The following is a 21457-nucleotide window of genomic DNA, read 5'->3' as shown; positions in this document are numbered from 1 at the left end:
ACATTTATTAAGCACCTAGGCATTCTTCTAGGCACAGGGCACACAAAGCAAAAGTTGCTATTGTCCATATGTGGAGGTATACACTAAATAAATACAAGAATGGGCTGGCAGCCTCATATTTAAGTGTCACCTTGTATTTATTTAGTCCCTCACCATTCCTTTCATAGTTTGTTTCAGTCATTTTGTCTTCTATCCAGGTTTGGATTTCCTCATAAGCAATCTAGACCAAGTTAGTGAGACAGTGTTGTCATAGATTGAGGAAGGAAAGGAATCATCAAGGCATCTCAATCATTCTCTTCGTTTTATAAATGAGGAAACTGGCCCAGAGAGATTAAATAACTCACTCAAGATCACACAGTTATATGTGGTAGAGGGAAGAATTCCAGCTCTGGATTTTAGTCCTAGTTCCAGTGTTATTGTGATTCTGGGAAAAATAATTTTGTTTTCCCTGGGCTTCGATTTCTTCTATAGAACATAGGTATTTGACTGGATGATTTCTATGATCCCTCAAAACTATGTTATTGTGAGTTCTTATGTGAGAGTTAAAAATATATGTATCAGACTATTCTGCCAAGATCCCATGTCATCCTTCCAAAAAGCCTATCTAGCTACAGTTTATATGTCCTAAGGGGTTCTAATCTGGGAACCAGTTTGTCTGGTGTATGCAAGCTGCTTAGTGAAATTTAGGTACAAACATCTGACACGAGTCAAGGGCCTGGATGCCCCTTTTCCCCTTCCTCCCCTTGTTAATAGAAGCAATACTCACTTAGCAGAATGATGATACATATGAGGATGGCAATGATGGCCCCAGTGCCCAGACCAGCGGCCGCCACTGCACCAATGGTGGTGCAGTCTCCATTCTCATCACAAGGGCACACTTTGACTTTGATGATAGACATGTTGGACAGAGGCGGGTTTCCTGAGTCTGTGACAATGATGGGAACATCGTACATTCCAGCCTCGAGGTACATGATACGCAAGCTGAGCTGGGCATAGTCACCTGGAGCAAAACAAGCAGACCAAGAGAAGTGAAAGCTGCTGGGGAACATTCCCAATACAAGCTAAGTCTGCTGAGATGGAGAAGCTCTGTGTGCATAAATAAGAGGGAGGCTGGGACATTGTCATCATGCTCCCAAGTCTATCTTTACTCAAATCCATGAAAGTGGGTTAATCCTGATCCATGACTTGTCTAGAAGTCAATGGGGTTGAATTTACCATGTGCCTTTTTTCCTCCAAGGGGCTTACTACTATGAGATACTAAAACCTACTAATAATTAGAGATAGAAGAAAGGGAAAAATAGGGGTGAGAGGAAAGAGGAAGAAAGAGTGAGTGAAGAAGGAGGGAAGTAAAGAGGGAGAATGTTAACTCCTTGAAGGCAGGGTCTATTTTGATTTTTGTCTCTGGCCTCCATAGCACCTGTGACTGACACATAGTAAACACTTAATAAATGTTGAGTTGAAGAAGAAAGGAAAGGATGAGGAGAGAAGAGTGGTGAAAAGAAGAAGAGAAGAAAGAAAGAGAGGAGGGTAAAACAGAAAGAATGAGATGAAGAAAGAAAAAAATGAAAGTAGAAAATCAGAGAGAGAGAATGAAGGAAGAAAGTAAATAGGATAGAAAGAATGATGATTGGAGGATACAGGAGAGAGAAAAAGATAAATAAGAAGAGAAGGGCAAATATGAAAAGAAAGAGGCAAAGGAAAGAAAATGAAAAATTTGGCGCGAGAGTTGATAGACCTATATGGAATCTGGAAGGTCAGTCAGATAAAAGGAGGAAATAATGAGCTGCTAGGAGAATTTAGACCAATTAGTAAAGTTTAGACCCTTCTAAAAATAAGTCTGATTGTGCTGTCTCCTTATGTTTGTGGGGTCCCAACTAGATTTTGAAAGTCGTTAAAATTAATTAAGCATCTTTAAGTTTCAGGGCTATTTCTTATTTTTGTCTTAAAGGCATTTTTTTTTCAGTTGAGTTGTGACTGCAGGTGAGTGCCCTTCCTCCTCCAGGCTTTGGTGCTAAGCTTAACAAGCTCTACTATACAAAGCTCTGACATAAGAGCACTTAACTCTAGATGTCACACTGACAAACTCATCAACATCCTTCATTTTCTCCCTCCTGCTGCCCTTTACCACAGCTAGAGTAAAAGGGAGGGAGGCAAGGATACTCAACCATGTCACATACTGGGAGCTGGGGCTGTGCCGGTCAGCAGGGAGACTGTGGAAGCCTCAGATAGAGTGGGCTTTGGATTAGCAATAGTAATGATTATAACAGCCGAGAAGCAGCCTGACAGAGTGGATGATGCTAGACTTGGGGTCAGGAAAATCTGGATTTGAATCTGGATTTAGACATGAGTGGTACTACTCTAAGCAAGTTGCCCAACTTCTTTAACCCTCCATTGGCTCCTCTGTAAAATAATGGGATTGTATTGGATGACTTTTTAATATTCCTTTTAGTGCTCTACCTATGAACTTCTGCCCATTTCAGTCCAAAAAATGATATATAAGATATATGATATCTTAAGATATATGATAAGATATAAGATATATGATAGAAAGGCTGAGCTGAGTATAGTCACTTGGAGAGAACCAAGCAAACCAATGGAAGTTGCTGGGGGACATTTCCCAAACAAGCTAAGTCTGTTGACCTCAAGAATCTCTGTGTACATAAGAAGGACGCTGGGACAATGTCACCATGTTCCTAAATCTATCTTTAATCAAATCCACAAGAATGGATTAACCCTAAACCATGATCTGCTTAAAAGGCATTGGGTTGAATTCATCATGTGCTTTTGTCCCAAGGGCTTATGATAAGATACTAAAACCTATGTATGATCAGAGATGGAGGAAAGGGAAAAGTAAAGATGAGAAGAAAGAGGAAGAAAAAGTGAGTTAAAAAGGAGGGAAGTAGAGGATGATGAAAGTGGCCAGGTACTTTTGTTAGGTACTGGAGATTCCAATGAAAAACAAAGCAAGCTCTATCCTCAAGGAGTTTCTATTCTCCTGAGGGAGACCACACATATATAAGCAGATATGTACAATGTATAGACTCCTTTAACATTTCTGAAGCATCTTACTTAAGCACAATGTATGATACATAGTAAATGCTTAGTACATGTTTTTTTCCTTCTAAACATATTTCCACATTTATCATGCTGTACAAGAAAAATCAGATCAAAAAGGAAAAAAAATGAGAAAGAAAAAAACAAACAAACAAGCAAATAACAACTCCAACAATAAGAAGTTGAAAATACCATGTTGTGAATTATAGTCAGTCCCCATAGTCTTCTCTCTGGATGAGGATGGCTCTCTCTTTCACAAATGTATTGGAATTGGCTTGAATTACCTCTATTGAAAAGAGCCAAGTCCATCATAGTGGATCATCACTTAATTTTCTTGTTGCTGTGTTGATTCTACTTATTTCACTTAGCTTTAGTTCTTAGTACATGCTTATTGATTGATTATTTTATTTAGGATAAAGTCGTAGCAGGTAAATACTTCAGGCATTATTTCCACTTAAAAATGAGGAAATTGAGGTTCAGAAGAGGTCCACTGACTTGTCCACTGTCACACACACATTTAGCAGACAAACCAGGTTCCTCTTCACTCCAAACTTTATGCTCTTTCCATTGTCTCCAATTAGCCTGAAGAGACTAAGAGTTTCTACTCAGAAGTTTCTTGAGGATATTTCCAGGAGTTTCATGAATTTTCACCACTGACAAGCATGTATCTATTGGGACGGCATTAGGCTCCATGCCCATTGGTCAGGCCCTGAGATGTTCTCTCTGGGAGTCTGAGAGATTAGAGAGGAAAGGAAGTAATGTCTAAAAGTAACAATATTTTCAGTATTTTCAGCTTTTTCCATTTTGAAAATTTTTTCCTCTATCTGTTATCTTATTTGGCCAAAAAATAGGGCAGCTGTTACGATCTCCTACTTGAGAGATGAGAAAACCGAAGCTAGTGACTTATTCAAAAACACATAGATAAATCCTAGCAGAAGCAAAGCTAGAATATAGGTCTTATGCTTAACTTATGGCATTTTTTTTTCTCCACTATACTAACATGAATCCTTTAGGCTCTGGCTGAAGAGGGTGGCTATTCCTTTGGCTTTCCATGAATCACATCACAGGGCTTAGCAAGATAATTCTGTACTCCTCCCTAGAGGCTGGTAAGTTTTATTTTGACTCTATTATGCGGCTTTCATCCCCTTATCAGGATGGCATTTTTCATCCATGTGTGGACTTTCTTTAAGAAAGATGCCTTTGTGAGACTTACATGAACTGATGCTGAGTGAAATCAGCAGAACCAGGAGATCATTATGTACCGCAACAACGATACTGTATGAGGATGTATTCTGATGGAAGTGGATTTCTTTGACAAAGAGAAGATCTAACCCAGTTTCAATTGATCAAGGATGGACAGAAACAACTACACCCAAAGAAAGAACACTAGGAAATGAATTTTTGTTTTTCCTCCTGGGTTATTTATACCTTCTGAATCCAATTCTCCCTGAGCAACAAGAGAACTGTTTAGTTCTGCACACACATATTGTATCTAGGATATACTGTAATCTATTTAACACGTATAGGACTGCTTGCCATCTGGGGGAGGGGGTGGAGGAAGGGAGGGGGAAAATTGGCACAGAAGTGAGTGCAAGGGATAATGTTGTAAAAAATTATCCTGGCATGGGTTCTGTCAATAAAAAGTTATTTAAAAAAACACAAATAATTTTGTTAAATCAATTTAAAAAATGCCTTTGGTTTGACTATTAATGAAGCAATCTTAGGGAGTGAAGAGGCAGCTGGGTGGTGCAGTGAATAGAGCTTACTAATTATAGATTCTGGCCAAGTCATTTAAATTAAGCCTGTTTACTTCTGTTTCTTCATCTGTAAAATGAGTTGGAGAAGGAAATGGCAAATCACTCCAGTAACTTTGTCAAAAGCCCATCATGAAGAATTAGCCACAACTCAACAATGACAACACCACCAACAATACTTCATTGGAGTGAAGAAGAAGCACAATGGAAATAATACTGGATTTGGAGGCAAAGTACCTTGGTTCAGATCCCTGCCCAAGATATTTAACTCCTTTGGGACTCAGTCAATTTTATTATTTATAAAATTTATTAAAAATATATTATTTATAAAAATATAAAAAATATTATATTATAAATAAAATTATTTATAAAATTTATTTTAAAAACATAAAATTATATCATTTTATAATGTATCAGGTCATCTCTGAACTGTCTCCTAGCTCTCAATCCTATGATTCAGTGACAATTTAGATGAAAATTGTTCACTTCTGCTATGGTCTCAATTTAATAAGTATCTATTGAATATGTATAATATGCTTACCACATAAATTCAGCACAGTCCTTGGCACAGAGCAGCTGCTTAATAGATGCTTGCTGATGGAATGGCCTGATATGCCAGGAACTAATCCATTAGACTATGAGCTCTTTAAAGGCTTTTTTGTATCCCTGGGATTAGGTCTGTGGTTGGCATATAGTAGGTGCTCAATAAATGACTGATTAGAGGATGTAAAGTCAAAATGAAATGGCTGCTGCTCTCAAGGAATTTAAGTGATTTATCAATGTAGACACAGACTTTTTTACTGAAGGATGAGAGACAGTATCAAGAAAGCATCTTCTAGCCTGGATTCTGGGGAAGAGAGGATTGGAGAGGGGAGTACAGATCCAAAAGCAACATAATAGTTCCATCTGCTAACTTTATCTTGGACTGAACCAGCCCAGACTCTGCCTTCACCCATGTGCGGGAATGGATGTCTGGCATCTGTGTAGAGGCTGTACAGCCATCTGTGACAGGGCATCTTCCCATTTCCCTCTGCCCACTATTAAGAGGCCACCTTTGGGTGATTATAGCCCAAGGCATAGCTGTTGATCCTGACCATAGCTTGAGCCAATTGCTCTGGGACATCAGGAAGACAGATAATTGCCTTCTCCTCTCAGCCATTGTGGATGATTAATATCCAGCCTGGTCCTGATAACCATTCATAATTATGAGCTGCATTAGCCAAGCTTAGTGCCAGGACACTAAGGGTTTTTGCAGCAGATCTGATATGAATCTTTCCTGATGAGCTCTTGGATGGGGGTGGGGGACAGAGGAAGGGAGAGGAAGGCAGGGGGGAAGTTGGAGTGCCAGTCCGGAGTCTCAGGTCAGCCGCCAGACCCTTACCGTTTAATCGGGTGATGGTCCAGTTCTTTCGCACGGCTGATGGCATGAAGGGCAGCTCGAAGACGTAGGGGCCAATGTTGGGATCGATGTCAGCATCTGCAGCTGTGATATTGATGACATTCAGGTTTGGCTTCTCACACACCTGGGCCTCCTTAGGCAGCAGCTCTGGGGCATTATCATTGATATCTATAAGATAGATCTGCAGGGTCCCTGTGCCACTAGCTGGAGGGATTCCTGTGGAAGGAGAGAAGGATTAGACAGAAAGATCACATCCAGAACTTCCCAGCCCACAACCCTATGTTCATAGATGCAGTCATATAACCCTCATATTAACTGACAGACAAAAACACTTAGAATATTATAGTATACACCCAGTATCTGGGTGTATACTATATATATAATAATAATCTTGTGTTATTATAATAACAAAACAATATCTTCAATTGGATAAAACTATATAATTTACAAGATGAGTCCAAGTCCATTTTTTTCATTTTTTTTGCTCACAATAACCTTGTGAGGTAGACATTATATGTACTATTTGTTTCTATATTACATAAGAAGAAAATGAGGCTCATAGGAAGAAACCCAAGTCTTCTGACTGATTCTAGTGCTCAATCAATCCTCTGTATCAAGTTACCTTGCACTTGACCATGACTGTCATATTGATGATGAAAATACCCAAACAGTAAATGGGACAGGGTTTTGTTACTATTTCAGCCACTTAATCTTTCCCACTTGGTTTGGCAGAATCCCTTTAAAATCTGATTTATTAAATGGATTTAGATATACCAGGGTACAAGCTATGTTTTCTAGACTATTAATTTCCTCTTCTATTGAAACACTGATGATATATGGGTTAACAATATAACTTTAGACTTTCCTTCGGATGATCACCTCATGTTCTCTGATAATTTGGACTCTTGGTCAGTTTATTTTATCTTGCCAAGTCTCAGGCTCCCATTCCACTTCCTGGCCAACCCTAAACTATAGTTATTGTGAGTGTATTCTCTCCCCCACTCTGTTTTCTAGCTTCCCTTTATGTGCTGTTTTCCCCTATTAAAATGTAAGCTACTTGAGGGGAAAGACATGTTGCTTACTTAATTATGATCCCAGTGCTTATTTCTGGCACATAGTAAGTACTTAATAAAATATCTCTGTCTCTCTCCCTTTCTTCTCTCTCTTCCCTTTTCCTCTTCTTCTTCTTTTCCTCCTCCTCCTCCTTTTGTTCTCCTATTCTCCTCCTTTTTCTCTTCCTCCTCCTGTTCTCTTCCTCTTTCCCTCTTCCTCCCTCTCTTCCTCTTCTTCTTTCTCCTTTTCTTCCTGCTCTTCTCCTCCTCCTCCTCTTCCTGCTCCTCATTCTCTTCTTCTTCCTCTTCTTTTTCTTTTCCCTCTTTTTTCTTCTTTTCTTTTCCCTTTTTCCCTTTCTCTCAATCCTTCCCTTCCTTTCTCTCTTCCTCACCTCCCCTTCCCGGCTATCTTTGATATCTATTGTATTAAGAACAACTAATATTTATATAATGCTTCAGGGCTTGCATATGTGCCTTAAATGTATTATATCATTTGAACACGACTCTGTGATATAGGTGCTATTTACAGATGAAGAAACTGAGGCTGAGAGAGATTGGGCTAATTAGTTACTCAGGGTCACATGGCTGGTAAATACCACAGGCAGGATTTGAAACTGGGTCTTCCTGATTCAAGATTTTATACACTATCCATTATACCACCTAGCTACAATTGATTATTAAAATCACACACAGTTTTATTGATGCATTGATTTGTTTTTATATCACAGGTATTTCTGGATATACATCTTTCCTCACTTAGAATTGAGCTCCCTTTTATAATAAAGAAAAATGGTTAAATGGACCCCAATATAGTGTCTGAACCTGATGATGACATAATAATTTGACTTTGTAATCCTTCAATTCTCTATTGAAAGGACAGAGGTATTTTCATTATTTGTTCTCTGGGATTACTATGAAAAGTGCTCTTTTCATCTTCACTGTTGTCATCATCATATTCACAACTACATAATGGACTACTTCTCTATTTATTTTTCTATCTTTCCTCTCTTGTAATTGGTGCTTCTTGGGCATCTAGATGGATCCCTGTCTGGGCTTCAAAGCTCCCTTCATTATGAATCCTGTTTTGGTCTCCCTCAATTGCTTGGTTTTTTCTTCCCTGAATTTTGGCATGGGCATCCTGTCAGGGAGATTCAGATCAGGTACTCTGACTCATCATCCAATCTTTTCAAAGAAACTCCCTCCCCGTCACTCTTTCACCCCACCATCAATTACTCCAAGGCTTGATAAAGGATTTCTTTGTAGGCTAGTTCTTGGGCTGTCATATCATGAGTAAAATATTGCACTGATTTCTAGTTTTTATGTAGGATCCACATTATTTTCAGGGCATCTAAGTTATATGGTTGATATGTTAGACTTGAAGTCAGGAAGATCTGAATTCAAATCTTATCTCATATCTTAGGCAAGTCATTTTGCCACAGTTTCTTCATCTGTAAAAATGAGAATAATAGCATCTACCTCCCAAGGTGCTATGAAAATTAAATAATAACTGCTTTTCAAACCTAAAGTACTCTACAAATCTTTGTTGTTCTTCCCCCTTTTCCTTCTTTTCTTCCTTTTCTTTTTTTCCTCCTGAAATCCCTTCCTCTTCCTGATTTCATTATGCTCTCAGTGTGGTGGCAATAATAAATTTGAAGTTAGAGTTCCTGAGTTTAAATTCTGGTTCTGTTAGTCCACTCTTTCTACTAGTCCTTGATGAAAGAGCCAGGACTGGAACCCAGGTCTCATGACACCTCATCTAATATTCTTTTTTTTTCCTTGATAGAACCTAGGAAGGTAGAATAAGCATTATTGGCTCCTTTGGATACATATATGAGCATACTGACATTTACAGAGATCAAATAATTTATCCAGGGTCACACATATTATTAGCGGAAGAATCAGAGAGTAGCTCCCAGATCTTGTGAATTCTATCTAGTCTAATGCCTTTTTTCTCTGCTGGATTGATAGAGATTAGAGATCCTGATTTGAGGGATCTATTCTTGGTCCTGCTGCTACCTCAAGAGGTGACCCTGTAGACCTAGTCAAAGATCTCCCTCAGGCCACCTGCTAAGCACAGATGAAAATATTGTCCAAGCTCATAACCCTGAAAACGTCTCTTTAGCTCAATCCTAGGAGATGAGAAAGCCTCATATGACATTTTTAATCCCAAGACAGATATGTTACAGGTAGCTGTCAACTAGACAGAGAATTGAAATCCTTTATTGGCTTGCTCTCTTCCTATGTGAATGGAGGGATGGATGTAATAGTCACTCAGACCTTAAAGAAACCTCCAAAGCCAGAAAACCTAGGGCATCTAGATTGTGTCTATGCCTTTGAGGGCAGGTATTTTTATTGCTTCCCCATCCTACATTACAGATGGGGAAATTGGGATTCAGGGTTTATGAGATCAGCTCAAATGACTTTTTATTCACTATAGAGCCCAATTCTCCTACAAGACTCCAAGCCATCTACCTGACTGCTTCCTGAGGACTCAGTTGCCCACCTGATGGGATGGGAAGTAGGCACAGGTCCCGTATTACCAAAGGTGAGCACAAAAAAGGGAAGGGCAGCAATATTCTAATCCTGGTCTTGGCTTCAGAGGGAGGCACCTGACCTTGCATTAACAGCTGCCTGTTCTTGTTGAAACAGACCATGTGTAAAAAATATATCCAAGGGGATGTCTCTTTAATCTTTCACAAAACACATCAAAACAAATTTAAGGAAACGCAGCCTTGTTCTTGCCTTTGAAAAGCTGCTTTGATAAGTAGACGATGACACAGCACATAAGCAGGGAGACATGCAAAGGGATTCTATTAACCTAGATAAAACTTTAGCCATTACCCTGAGCACTCAGGAAGGAATTTTAAATGAGATGTTTTTTCATGTGCATTTTTATGGCTGTACTATTATAGTGACGATTCATTTTTCAGAAATCTTCATGCAATTTCAATTCTGGGAGCTGCAGAGGGACCAAAGAGAAGGTTACCAGCTCCTTTATCTTTGCAGTACAAATATCAGGGCAGCGCCTTTGACCCACAAAACATTCAGGGAATAGAACAGTCCCTGTGGCCTTCTATGGGATTTAAAAGGCTAGGACTGAGGAAAAGACTAGAGGTAACATTAACGTGGGATTTTACTTTCACACATGTACATTTTTCCAAAAAGTAACAACTATGAGCTTGTTTTTTGTCCTTCTTTCTAGGACTCCCACCTGTAGAACCTTCTTCTAGGAAAAACAAGATCAGGACAAAGATCCATCAGAGGCCATTTTGTTTAGTCTGAGCTGCAATCTCTGCTAGAATATTCCCTGACAAGTGGTCAGTCAGCCTCCAGGGAAACTCACGACCTCTTACAGAAGCCCATTGTGATTTTGCTTTATTCTAATCCTCATGTGGTAGCAGTAAATTGTCTGCAACGTTCACTTCTTGCTCCTAGTGGTGATAGAAGGGATTTTAGAAATCCTCTTTTAGGCCCTTTATTTTCAAGAGGAAGAAACTAAAGGCCCAAAAAGGGCAAGTGTCTAAAAATCACACAGTTAATCAGTGGTTGTGTTTGGCTAAACCCAAGTTTTTGAAATACTTTTCTTATATTGTCCCTGTTTTTTAGCATAGTATCTTATACATGAGAATACATGTTTCTTGAACAAATAGCTCTCCAATCTTTCCAGTCTTCTTACACTTTACTCACTCTACTTATACTCTGTGACCTGGTAACACTGGCCTCCTTCGTATTCCCTGCATAAGATAGACCATTTAATCCTGACTGGGCATTTTCCACTGCCTACCTCCCAAACCTGGAATTCCCTCCCTCCACTTCTCTACTTCCTCACTTTCCTTGCTTTTCAATTCCCAGCTAAAATCCTTTTTGTTGTTTTTCATCCTTCATTCTGGAAGAGGACAAGTGACTCACGATAGGGGTATCTTGAATTTTGAGTGTATTGGAGTTAAGTGAGGAAGAGCTATACAGTGTTTGACCTCACTCTCTCCTCCAGTGCCTAGGAGCAAGACAAAAGTCAAGATAACTGGTGATGGAGTGGGATGCAGTGGCAGATCTTGGTCTTTCTAAATCCTACCTTCTCCAAGAAACCTTTCCTGAATCCTAGGATTCTTGTTAATTCTAGTGTCTTCCCTTTATTGATTATCTCCAATTGATCCAATGGTATAGAGCTTGTTTCTATACAGTTCTCTGAATGTTAGATTGTGAGCTCTTTGAATATAGGGACTATCCTTTGCCTTTCTTTGAATCTCCAGCACTGTGCTCAGTGCCTGGCACATAACAGACACTTGCTAAATGCTTCTTGACTGACTAAATGAACAAAAGGGCAGGGAAGACCCTGGGTCCTCTGCTTTGTTTCTAGTGACCATGGCCTCCTACAAAGGCTGTGTTATCTCCCTTTTTTAGCTTTTCTACTTTCTTCTAAAGCTGTCAGAAACAAAGCACAGGCCCCACTGAGCAAACCTTCCAAATCAATCCTCTATTTGCCTCGGCTTCCCTTTAATAACACGTTCTGAATCCTGTGCACATTTAATTTACTCCACCAATTTCCTGTCCCACTTTCACATTTCCCCCCTTTCTTTTGACCGTAAAACCTGGGGAAAGGATAAGTTATCCTGACAACTCTGTCAGGGCATCATTCCTGCTAATGCATCACATTAGGGTCTCACTGAAGCATGAACAATGCAGATCTGGGCCACACCATTGTCAGCCGCCAGGAACGTGGCCTCGTAGACATTATTCTTAATGTAGACAGACTCTCGATCAAGGACAGCCGCCGTGGTGATCTGACCATTCGTGGCATTAATGTTCAGCCAGTTTGCTGGATCGGACAGCTTGGAGTATCTATGGAGAAAAGGAATAAATAGAGACAAAGTTCTCTCTTGAAGGCCCCTTGGTAGAATTTGAAATAAAGGATTTTTTTTTTCTTCCTTTAAGTACTGCTGATCTTATTAGGGGAAAGATGGCAGCAATGATAACTGTCACCTGAAATAGGCAGGATCCAAAGGCAGCTCATACTTGATATCCACTTGGGAAAATGTTACTAGCATTCCAGGATGCTTGGTGGAGCTGTTTGACATAGCAGACCCCTCATTTTTCTTCCTGTAAATTATTCTATAGACCTCCTGGCAAATGACTCTCTATTTACTGGGAGAAACCCAGCTTTTCTTCTATTTATATAAAATTTAGAACTGAGTGAGGTATCTCCTCCAAACCCTACATTTCACAAATAAGGGAACTGAAGCTTAGAGAAGGTTTGAGCAAAGCTGAATCTTGATTATTTCCTTCATTCTGTCCTTGATAAGTTAATGGGCTCATCTGGAGTTGTGGGCATATTGCTTTGAAAAGTATTCTGATGTTTTTCTCCTTGGGAAGTTTTTATATGTTTTTAAATACAACAAATATGTCTTTTGCATCCTCTATTTACCATCAGATGACCTAGAGGGTAATTATCATTTTACAAAATCATTCACTTTAGAATACTTGGTAAATTTCACACTTTTTACTCACCATCTCCCCTTACTGTTCTCATTACTTCAGCCAAATAGTTAACTTGCCATTCCCCAGACATGGTATCATCTGCCTCTCTGTCTCTGCATAGTCTATTCCTCCTTTCCAGATTACCACTTCTACCTCCTAGGGTTTCTAGTTTCTTTCAAGGCTCAGCTTACCTCTTACAGGAACGCCCTCTGGATCTCCTTAGGCCTCAGGGCTTTCTCCTGTATTTTCCCTACATCCCTCACAGCAGAAGTTCAAGTTCCTTTAGGACAGAGATTGTTTTTCACATCTCTGTCACCAGAGCGCCTCACTTAACAAATACTTATTGAATTGAATGGGAGATAGATCAAAGTCCATAGACTGAGAATTTTAAGTGACCCTAGAAATCACTGAGTCGAGCACAGAGATTAAATGACTCACCTAGTCAGTAAATATTGGACAAGGATTATTAGAACCAAGCCTTCCTGATTCTAAATGACTGCAGCACTTTTAAAACAAGCAACAGCTTGTATATAAGGATTTAATATATAAAAATCTCTTCAGAACGCACCTATTTTGTAAAGCAGGGACCCCATTTATACACTCAGGATTGCATCCAGTCCTCAAGGCTCTTAAATCTGCCTCTCCTTGCAGGCTTCTTTGACTAGTTCCTCTCTCATCTTTTTGCTGTGTCAGCCACAGCAAAATCTCATTTTGCATTTCAGAAAGCTTGTGCTGAGGAAAAGATCAGCTGAACTTAATAGCCTCAGTCTGCCATGGCAAAGTACTGTTCTCTGAGATAAACCCCAGGTAAACAACTTTATGCCTTTGTTTTCAAAATGTGCCACTTGATCCACTGGCAAAACAACAATTTTGCCATAAAATGTGTGGTCTGGGAACTTCGACTGGAGTAGTTGAACAGCCCCTGGCTGAAGGTTGTTAGGGGAGGCACTTTTAGATTTGATGTCTAGACTGTACAAGCCTGAGGCTTCTCCAATCCTGCTGAGCCTCCTTGAATGGCTGAGTTGGCCATTCAGTGGAGGCAGCAAGGCAGTGCTTCTATGGGTTGTATTCTTTTATAAGGGATCTTGAACAGATCCCTTGGCTCAGATGCAATAAAGAAAGTCTGAGGAGGTCGCAAAGGAAGAGGTAGTGGATTAAAGCATTTTGCAGGCTTTCAAAACTCCTGCCATGTCTTCAAAGTTTTTTTTTTTTTTTTTGCACTTGTTCTAAATCTCAAGACTAGAGTCTTTCTCCATTAGACAAATAGAGAGATAGACTCACTGTCCGTTTGCTCAGCTCTGTCAAGGATTTAAGGATTTTATTCATGGAGTTATTCTCTCTACTTATGCAGATAAAAAAAACTTTGTGATTTACTAAGTAAATGGTCTTGGAAGTTTGGGGCCAAAAACCACTTCTCTCTTTGGTCAACATGCTGATAAGTCTCACCATATTTAGTTAGGCTGGTTCTTAGACAAAAGTGAAAGCTTAGTCTAGTGCATATACTTCTTTGGAGCCAAGAAGGCTTGAGTTCAAATCCTGACTGAAACACTAGTGTAACTGTGGATAGGTGGTTTGACCATTTGGTAAAATAAAGGGATTGGACTACAGAACCTTGATAGTATTGAGAGGTTTTTGAGGTGTTGAACCATGAAGAAAATTGAACTCATGTCACATGGTCTTGATTTTTCTTTGTAAAGCAAAAGACAAGGCTCTCTGCCGAGAGCAAGAGTAGAGAAGTGATGGAGATTTGAAAAGAGAAAAGAAGGTTTAGAATAGATGGGGGAAGAAGGGATAGAGGGAGAGATGAAAGAATACAGGGGAGAAAGAGACAAAAACAGAGATAGAAAGAGAGATGGAGAGACAGAGAGAAAGAGACAAGACAGAGGCAGAGATATAGAGACACGTATACAAAGAGAAACAGGGACAAAGAAACACACACACAAGAGTAAGAGAGACAGAGACAGTGACACTTACACACACACTAAGATGACACAGAAAGAGAATCAGGGATGAATAAGAATAAATGAGAGGATCACTGTGCATCAGTAGCAAGGGCCTAGCAGAATTTGGATAACATACATTTGCAATGGACCTTTCTTCATTAGTGTTCTGCAATGTATGTGTAGGAACACAAAAGGGAGATGGCAGAGAAAACCCATGGCTGGGATTTGACATGACATGTGTGACAACAGGACAGAGGGACAAGAGATTCCCAGGGAGGGGGACAACATATGATTAAATTGGTTAGCCACAGTGTTAAGACTAAAAAAAGGGAGGAAAGTGAAATCAGAGTGGGTATGATGGGCTAGTATAGAAGGGAAATGAGGCCAAAATAAGGATGAAGAATAGTTAAGAGAGGAGTGAGGTAGACATAGGATGTAAAATTAAAATCAGAGAAAGGACTCTAGGAATTTAATATTAGAGATGGATCATAGCTGATGGTAAGATCAAAGATTTGATCATTTCTAAGGCCTTGGGGAGAGGGGAAAATGTCATATTTGAGGGGCTTCAGTCTGTTCAGTGAAGTCTTTAAGTATAAGAGAAGAAGACTTGAGTTAAGTACAGAAGATCTTGAGAAAGGAGGGAAATGGGCAATCCATTAAGTCAGTCCAGTTTCAGGGGGACAATGAAGCTGAACCTAAAATGAAACAAGACATCGGGCCAAATGTCATTTGAGAAATTGTGGAGTACCATCAGTGATCCCAATGCTCATGCTACTGCAAAAGCAGCACTGATACCAATGCTCTATGGTTTTGATTAATGGGAAAACATTATCTAAGAAGACCCAAAAGATAATAGAAATTTGTATGGTGGATTTATCTAGGCTGTAGCATATTATCAATGATAACTTGAGCATATGAAATGCTATAAAAAACATTCCTGAGGATATATATGACAAGAAAAGGAAGTAGGCTGGTCGGTCATATAGCAAGAATGAGAGATAATAGATGAGTAATTTGAGCCTGTACTGGTATTAACAAATATTTTTTAAAAATTAGGAGCAGCTTCGTAGTATGCTGGTTAAATAGGACAACCATGGAGGATTTTGGAAGAGCATACAAAAGGACAATATAAAATGCAAAGGCAAGAATGGGTTGCCATATGTACCTGAAAACACCTAAACTGATGAGATTGCAGATTCATAGATGTATGTAACTAAACAAGAAGAAAGGCTTTTGAAACATAAGGAGGAACTTTTCTGAAGATTTTAGCAATTGAAATTGATATAGCACCTTCAGATGAGATGGGAGGAAGTTCAAGTGTGAAAAGGACAAGAAATTTTCTTGATAACCTTTCCCACCACAATCAGTGAATGAAAATATTAGTCGTTTTCTATTTTGTCAACTTTGCCCATTCCACAAGCCTAGGATGGCTGAAGAATCCATCCATCACTGGGCATCCCTTGTCTGACCACAATGTTTCCGTCCTTTTAAGCCCTATGATTCTGCAAGATTTGACCACTTATTATTGCACAGGCTTTTTAAATCAAAATGAAGGTTGTACCTCATCTTTGGAATGAGAAAAGAAGAGCATCATTTCTCCTTAATTGTAGAATTTTAGAGTGGGAATGAACATCTAATCATCTAATTAGATGACCTAACCTAATTAGGTCATCTAATCCAACCTCCTAAGGAAACCAAGGTCCCAAAGTGATGTGTTCTGGGTTACACAGAATTCTGGCTGATACTAGAACACATTTGGCTATTTCAAGTTTGACTCTTTCCTTCTGGCTTCGAATTATACATCTTTACACAGCTGCAGATGGAAATAATAAAATTGGGCAGTAGCTTTTCTCTTAAGATACTCTTCCTTTTTTTGACCTGGGGCAGTATAAGTCTGATAAATGCAGAACTCTGTGTTAGCCCCTTGGGACCCTTCTCTATGGCTTTTCAACAGAGGAGAAAGAAGCTATAGAAGCAAGTCTGGTTTTGATTTTTACAGTGTGTGAGGTACCTGTGAGCTTCGGTGATGGGCAGCCTTTCTCAAGGTATTTCTCAAGGACCAACTTACCTAAGTAAAACTGAGACATTCCCTTTGGGTCAAAGATTTTCTTTCCTCCAGGGACCCACCTTACTGCCTGCTGCATGAACCTGTCAGGATCCACAGCAGAAAATGTGGTCAGCACAGTTCCCATGGGAACACCCTCCTCTAGGCGTATCAGCTTGTGATTAGAAGGGAAATATGGGGCCTCATTAATGTCCATAACTGAGATGGTCACTCCTGCTGTAGACTGGAAGGACATCTGGATCCCACTGGCCAAGGGTGCTTGATTGGATACCATCACAGTCAGCATGAAAGCTCTGTTCATCTCATAATCAACAGCCTAGAACAAGGGAAACAAGAACAGTAAGAGGATTCATGACCATGGGAAGGCAGCATCATTCTTGAGGTGTAGAAATTATGAAAACTCTCCAAGTTCCATACTGAGGACTGGTATGGAACTACAATGATTCACTAGAGGTTGGAGGGAGGAAAGAAAAAGAAGGTAGTATCACTCACTGATGTTATGTAATGTTATCACCCATTGTTTAAAAGTGGACTGAGCTGCCTTAGCATTATTTTCACATTTTTGTCTTCTTACACCCATTAGAAACTTACTGCCTTTAGAATACACCATATCCCAAGATCTCTAAAGTTCTGAAATGCACTTTGTTCCATCTTCCCCACTTCTCCGTGACACACTGGGTGAGGAGGAAAAATAGACATTTTTCTTTTCTTTGCCCTTCACTGCTAATTCCAGACCTTCCTCTGTTGCTATTACTTAATAACTTCTCCTCTTTATGACTCTTTTCTTTCTGTATCACCTAAATCTGTCATGGTAGTGATTTTCTATTGGACCCTAGTTTATTCTCCCAACTTTCTCAATGAGTTAAATAATTCTTGGTTTATAGTCAGAAAGCTGATACATAGGGAAAGTCAAATTTTGATCTCATTATTGTACAATATTCTACCTCCAGGATCTACAGTTTTGTAATTCCTTTGCTTGACCACAGTTCTGATCTTTATATACCCTCTTATACACTCCCTATCTCTCTCTTTGCCTCAGTCTTCCTAAATCTTTCTCATCTCTATACTCTCCAAGTATTTCACTTTCCTTGGCTTTCTAGGTTCTTGTTTTTCCTTCTTTTACAATCTTAATCCATAGTTAAACATAGTTAAGTATAGTTCAGTTACACACTGTGCTCTACCCTTAAATTCCTTGTCCTCATGTCCTATTGCTAATCATGCTTTGTTAAATTCCAACTCTGGGTTACTTCCATTAGTCACCATCTCTACTCCTACTTGGATGATGCTGAATTCCTATGGAGAAAGTTATATCTCTCTGTGATATGAGAATACTACAAATAAGTATTACATTATTTTATTTGGATCTTACTACATACAGAAATCTTTTTATTCTTCCCCAAATGGCTCTTTATACTATAACATACGATACCATACTATTATACTACATTATATCAAACCTTTTTGTCTCTTTTCAAGCTTCTTATGTTATCCTCTTCCCTCACCTTTTCAGCAGAGGATTCTGTTTCTCTATTTTACTGAGAAAATATAGTTCCCTTTACTTTCTTATTCTGTACCTTTAAATCACTTCATACCATCACCAATTCTCTCTTCCTTTACCCCAGTCTCTGATGAAGAGAAGTTTCCTTGCCAAAGTGAACCATTCTGCCTATGCTCTTGATGCCATCCCCTCTGATCTCCTTCAAGATTTGGACCTTTTTAGTCATTTCCTTCCTTTCTCCTCTTCACGCTCTTTCCACCTATTGACTTCATCCTTGCTACTTACAAACATACAGAGGTCTCTCCCATCCTTTTTACTTGATGCTATGATCCTTTCAAGTTCTTGTCTTCTCTCTTTTGCCTTTCACAGTCAAATGCTGAGAAAAAGTCATCTGGTCTAGTTGTCTATATTTTTTCTCTGCCTATTCATTTCTCAAGCCTTGGAAATCTAGCTTCTTATCTCATCAATCAATTAAAAATGTTCTCTTTAAGATTACCAATGATCTTTTCATTGCTAAATCTGATAGTCTTTCCTTAGTTTTCAGCCTTCTTGATCTGCAGTATTTGACACTGATGATTGAGATCTTTCTGTGATAACGGCCATTTACAGGGCACATTAAAGTTTTCTTAGAACTTTCTATATCTTAATTCATTCACTTCTGACAATAATCCTATGAGGCAAGCATTATCTATATTAGTAATCCCACTTTACAGATAAGGAAACTTAAATCCCATTCTTCAAACTTACTCCTCTAGAGTTGTCCATTTCTATTGAGGGTGCTTTTATCCTTCTAGTCCACTCAGGTTCTCAACTCATAGTTATCCTTGACCCTTCCCTTTCCCTTAACATCATTGCCAATTGGTTATCAAATCTTGGCAATTTTGCCTCCATAATATCGCTTACATTCATGCTCTCTTAACTCAAAAGGTGACTGCCCAAAGTTAGGCCCTTATTGACCCTTATGTAGCTTATTCTAACAACCTTATAATCATATTCCTTTTTTTTTTTCTTGTCTCTCATTCGACCATCTCACAGCTGCCAAAATAATCTTCCTGAATCACAAGGCTCATCATGTCACTTTCTGACTCAAGAATCTTCAGTGACTACAAGTTAAAATTTAAATTCCTTAGCTTGATGTTCAAAGTTATTTCAAATCTGGTTCTGATTTGTCCTTCCAGGATTATTTTGGAACATGCTGTTTCAATTATTCTACATTTCAACTGCAATCTAACCAGTTATTCCTCAAACTTGGAATTCCATTTCTTGTTTCTCTTTCTTCAAGACTATAGTATACTTCTTTGACATTCTACCTCTTAGAATCACTATCTTTCTTCAAGGTTCAGTTCTTTTGCCATTTTCTGTGAACTTGTACTTATCTCTCAGTTGTTAATGCTTTTTCCTCCTCTCTGAAATTATCATGTAAACCGTACCTGTGTATATTTCATATTTCCCACAATAGAATATACACTTCTTGAAGGTAAGTACCATTGTTTTTGGTTTTGTTTTATCTTTGTATCCCTAGCACATAGCACAGTGTCTTAGCATATATTGTAGATACGACTTTACCAAATGTTCATTTGATTAGATTTGATTGTTTGATAGTTGTGGACTACCCATTCACTGTCTGGCTTCTGGTGAAGGATATATCATTATCAGTCATGGATTATCTACGATGGGATTTGATTAGGTGTTCTCTAAAAGTTCTCTCTAACTCTGGGATTTGGTGATTCTTTGAATTGTTCTCATTGTCTATCAAGTCTAGTCAGCTTCAGTGAGTTAGGGCTCTTTCCTTAACTTTCTGACTCAGATTTAACTCATTTTATGGACCTTTAGTCCCTTCTGAAGGTATGGAGGAAGAGCTGCAATTTCCAGAGTGGTTTTGGGACCATGATGGGAAGCAACTGATTTGTCCAGAAGAGGAAGCCAGCCTTGAGGGAAATGATATGTAAACCTATATGTCCATCTACAGTATCACATAATAGAAATCAATCACAATACCTTCTTTGTCTATTGTGATTTATCATCGATAAGCATTTTTTTTTCAATCATTACTTCACTTAATCCTCAAAACAATTCTTGGAGAAATGAGTATGAAGGAAGCCACTTCCCTTTTTTGAATCTCCATTTCCCCATCTATAAAATGGGTCTAACAATACTTGAACACCTTACCTTATAGTTTTGTGAGGAAAATGCTTTTCACATCTTTAAGCATCATAGAAATATGAGTAATTATCACAATTATAATCATCATCATCACCATCATTCATGTCTCTTTGCCATGTTTACAAAAATAATTACTTGTAGAGTCTGCCACAGCATAAAAGAAGGCTTTGGGAATTAGCAACTTAAAAAAAGAACAAAATCCTAAAGGACTTAATTTTGGTCATCATTTCTGAGGAAGGAGACATAATTATTGGCCCAAGAATAGTTAGTTGGCTCTATTAAGAATGGGCAAGAAGGATACCTCACAAGATTAATTAGCATTTTTAGCTCTCCAGGTAACTGGATCAAACTCCCAGGAGTTCACTCTATCTCTTTAAAAAAAAGTTTTCTCTGTGTCTGCCATTTCATATCCTGATTACAATAGAATTACATTGTCTGTTTCTCTCTGCAAAATTACGCCGCCTCTTCTCACCTTCACAAATCTTTTCTGGACTTACGTCTTTTATGAAGGACTAAAACTCAACAAGTTCTAATCACTTCAGTATTGTTATGCTCTCAGGGGAATATCATAGCCCTTATGTTCTAAAATGTTTGGTCCTTATGTGTGTCTTTTTAAAGCTGTGATTACATTCAGAGATTGACTAAAGACCAAGGATAGTTAATGTCTAGAGTAAAAGAAGAGTATAGGCAAATTAATTGTGATTATATGTTCACTTCTATTCTGAAAGCTAACTTAATGAACTACAATTTTATCAAAGGTATTGGCACACAAAATTAGATAAGTTAGAACAGAGGCATTATATTTTAAAAACTAAAAATACAGATTGTTACAAAAACAGATTGTAGACCAGTTTGTCCATTGGGCCATTTTGCCTGCCCCTAAGTTTGATTACCAAATATCAGATTTAAGAGTAAACTACACACATACTTGTGAAACACATATAACTTTGAGTTATTAATGGTTTTAAAGCACAACTTTTTATTTATAAATAATTAGTTTTAGAAGTAGAATTGTGGGGCAGCTAGGTGGCACAGTAGATAGGGAACAAGCTTG

The 21457-nt window shown here is 38.7% G+C and overlaps 1 protein-coding gene across 1 annotated transcript in view; it reads right to left on the bottom strand.

Annotated features, from left to right (window-relative positions):
- CDH4 (cadherin 4) overlaps positions 1 to 21457 on the bottom strand; it is a 1212105-nt gene that overhangs the window by 17506 nt on the left and 1173142 nt on the right. The window contains exons 10-13 of the mRNA XM_031949243.1: positions 16805 to 17058; positions 11956 to 12098; positions 6190 to 6423; positions 767 to 1000 (exon numbers count right to left, since the gene is read on the bottom strand). Coding sequence (XP_031805103.1) covers positions 767 to 1000; positions 6190 to 6423; positions 11956 to 12098; positions 16805 to 17058 — 865 coding nt within the window. The remainder of the gene's footprint in view (positions 1 to 766; positions 1001 to 6189; positions 6424 to 11955; positions 12099 to 16804; positions 17059 to 21457) is intronic.

The sequence above is a fragment of the Sarcophilus harrisii genome, chromosome 2 (assembly GCF_902635505.1).
Source record: "Sarcophilus harrisii chromosome 2, mSarHar1.11, whole genome shotgun sequence".
Lineage (NCBI taxonomy): Eukaryota > Metazoa > Chordata > Mammalia > Dasyuromorphia > Dasyuridae > Sarcophilus > Sarcophilus harrisii.
This window is presented reverse-complemented; position numbering and strand designations above follow the sequence as displayed.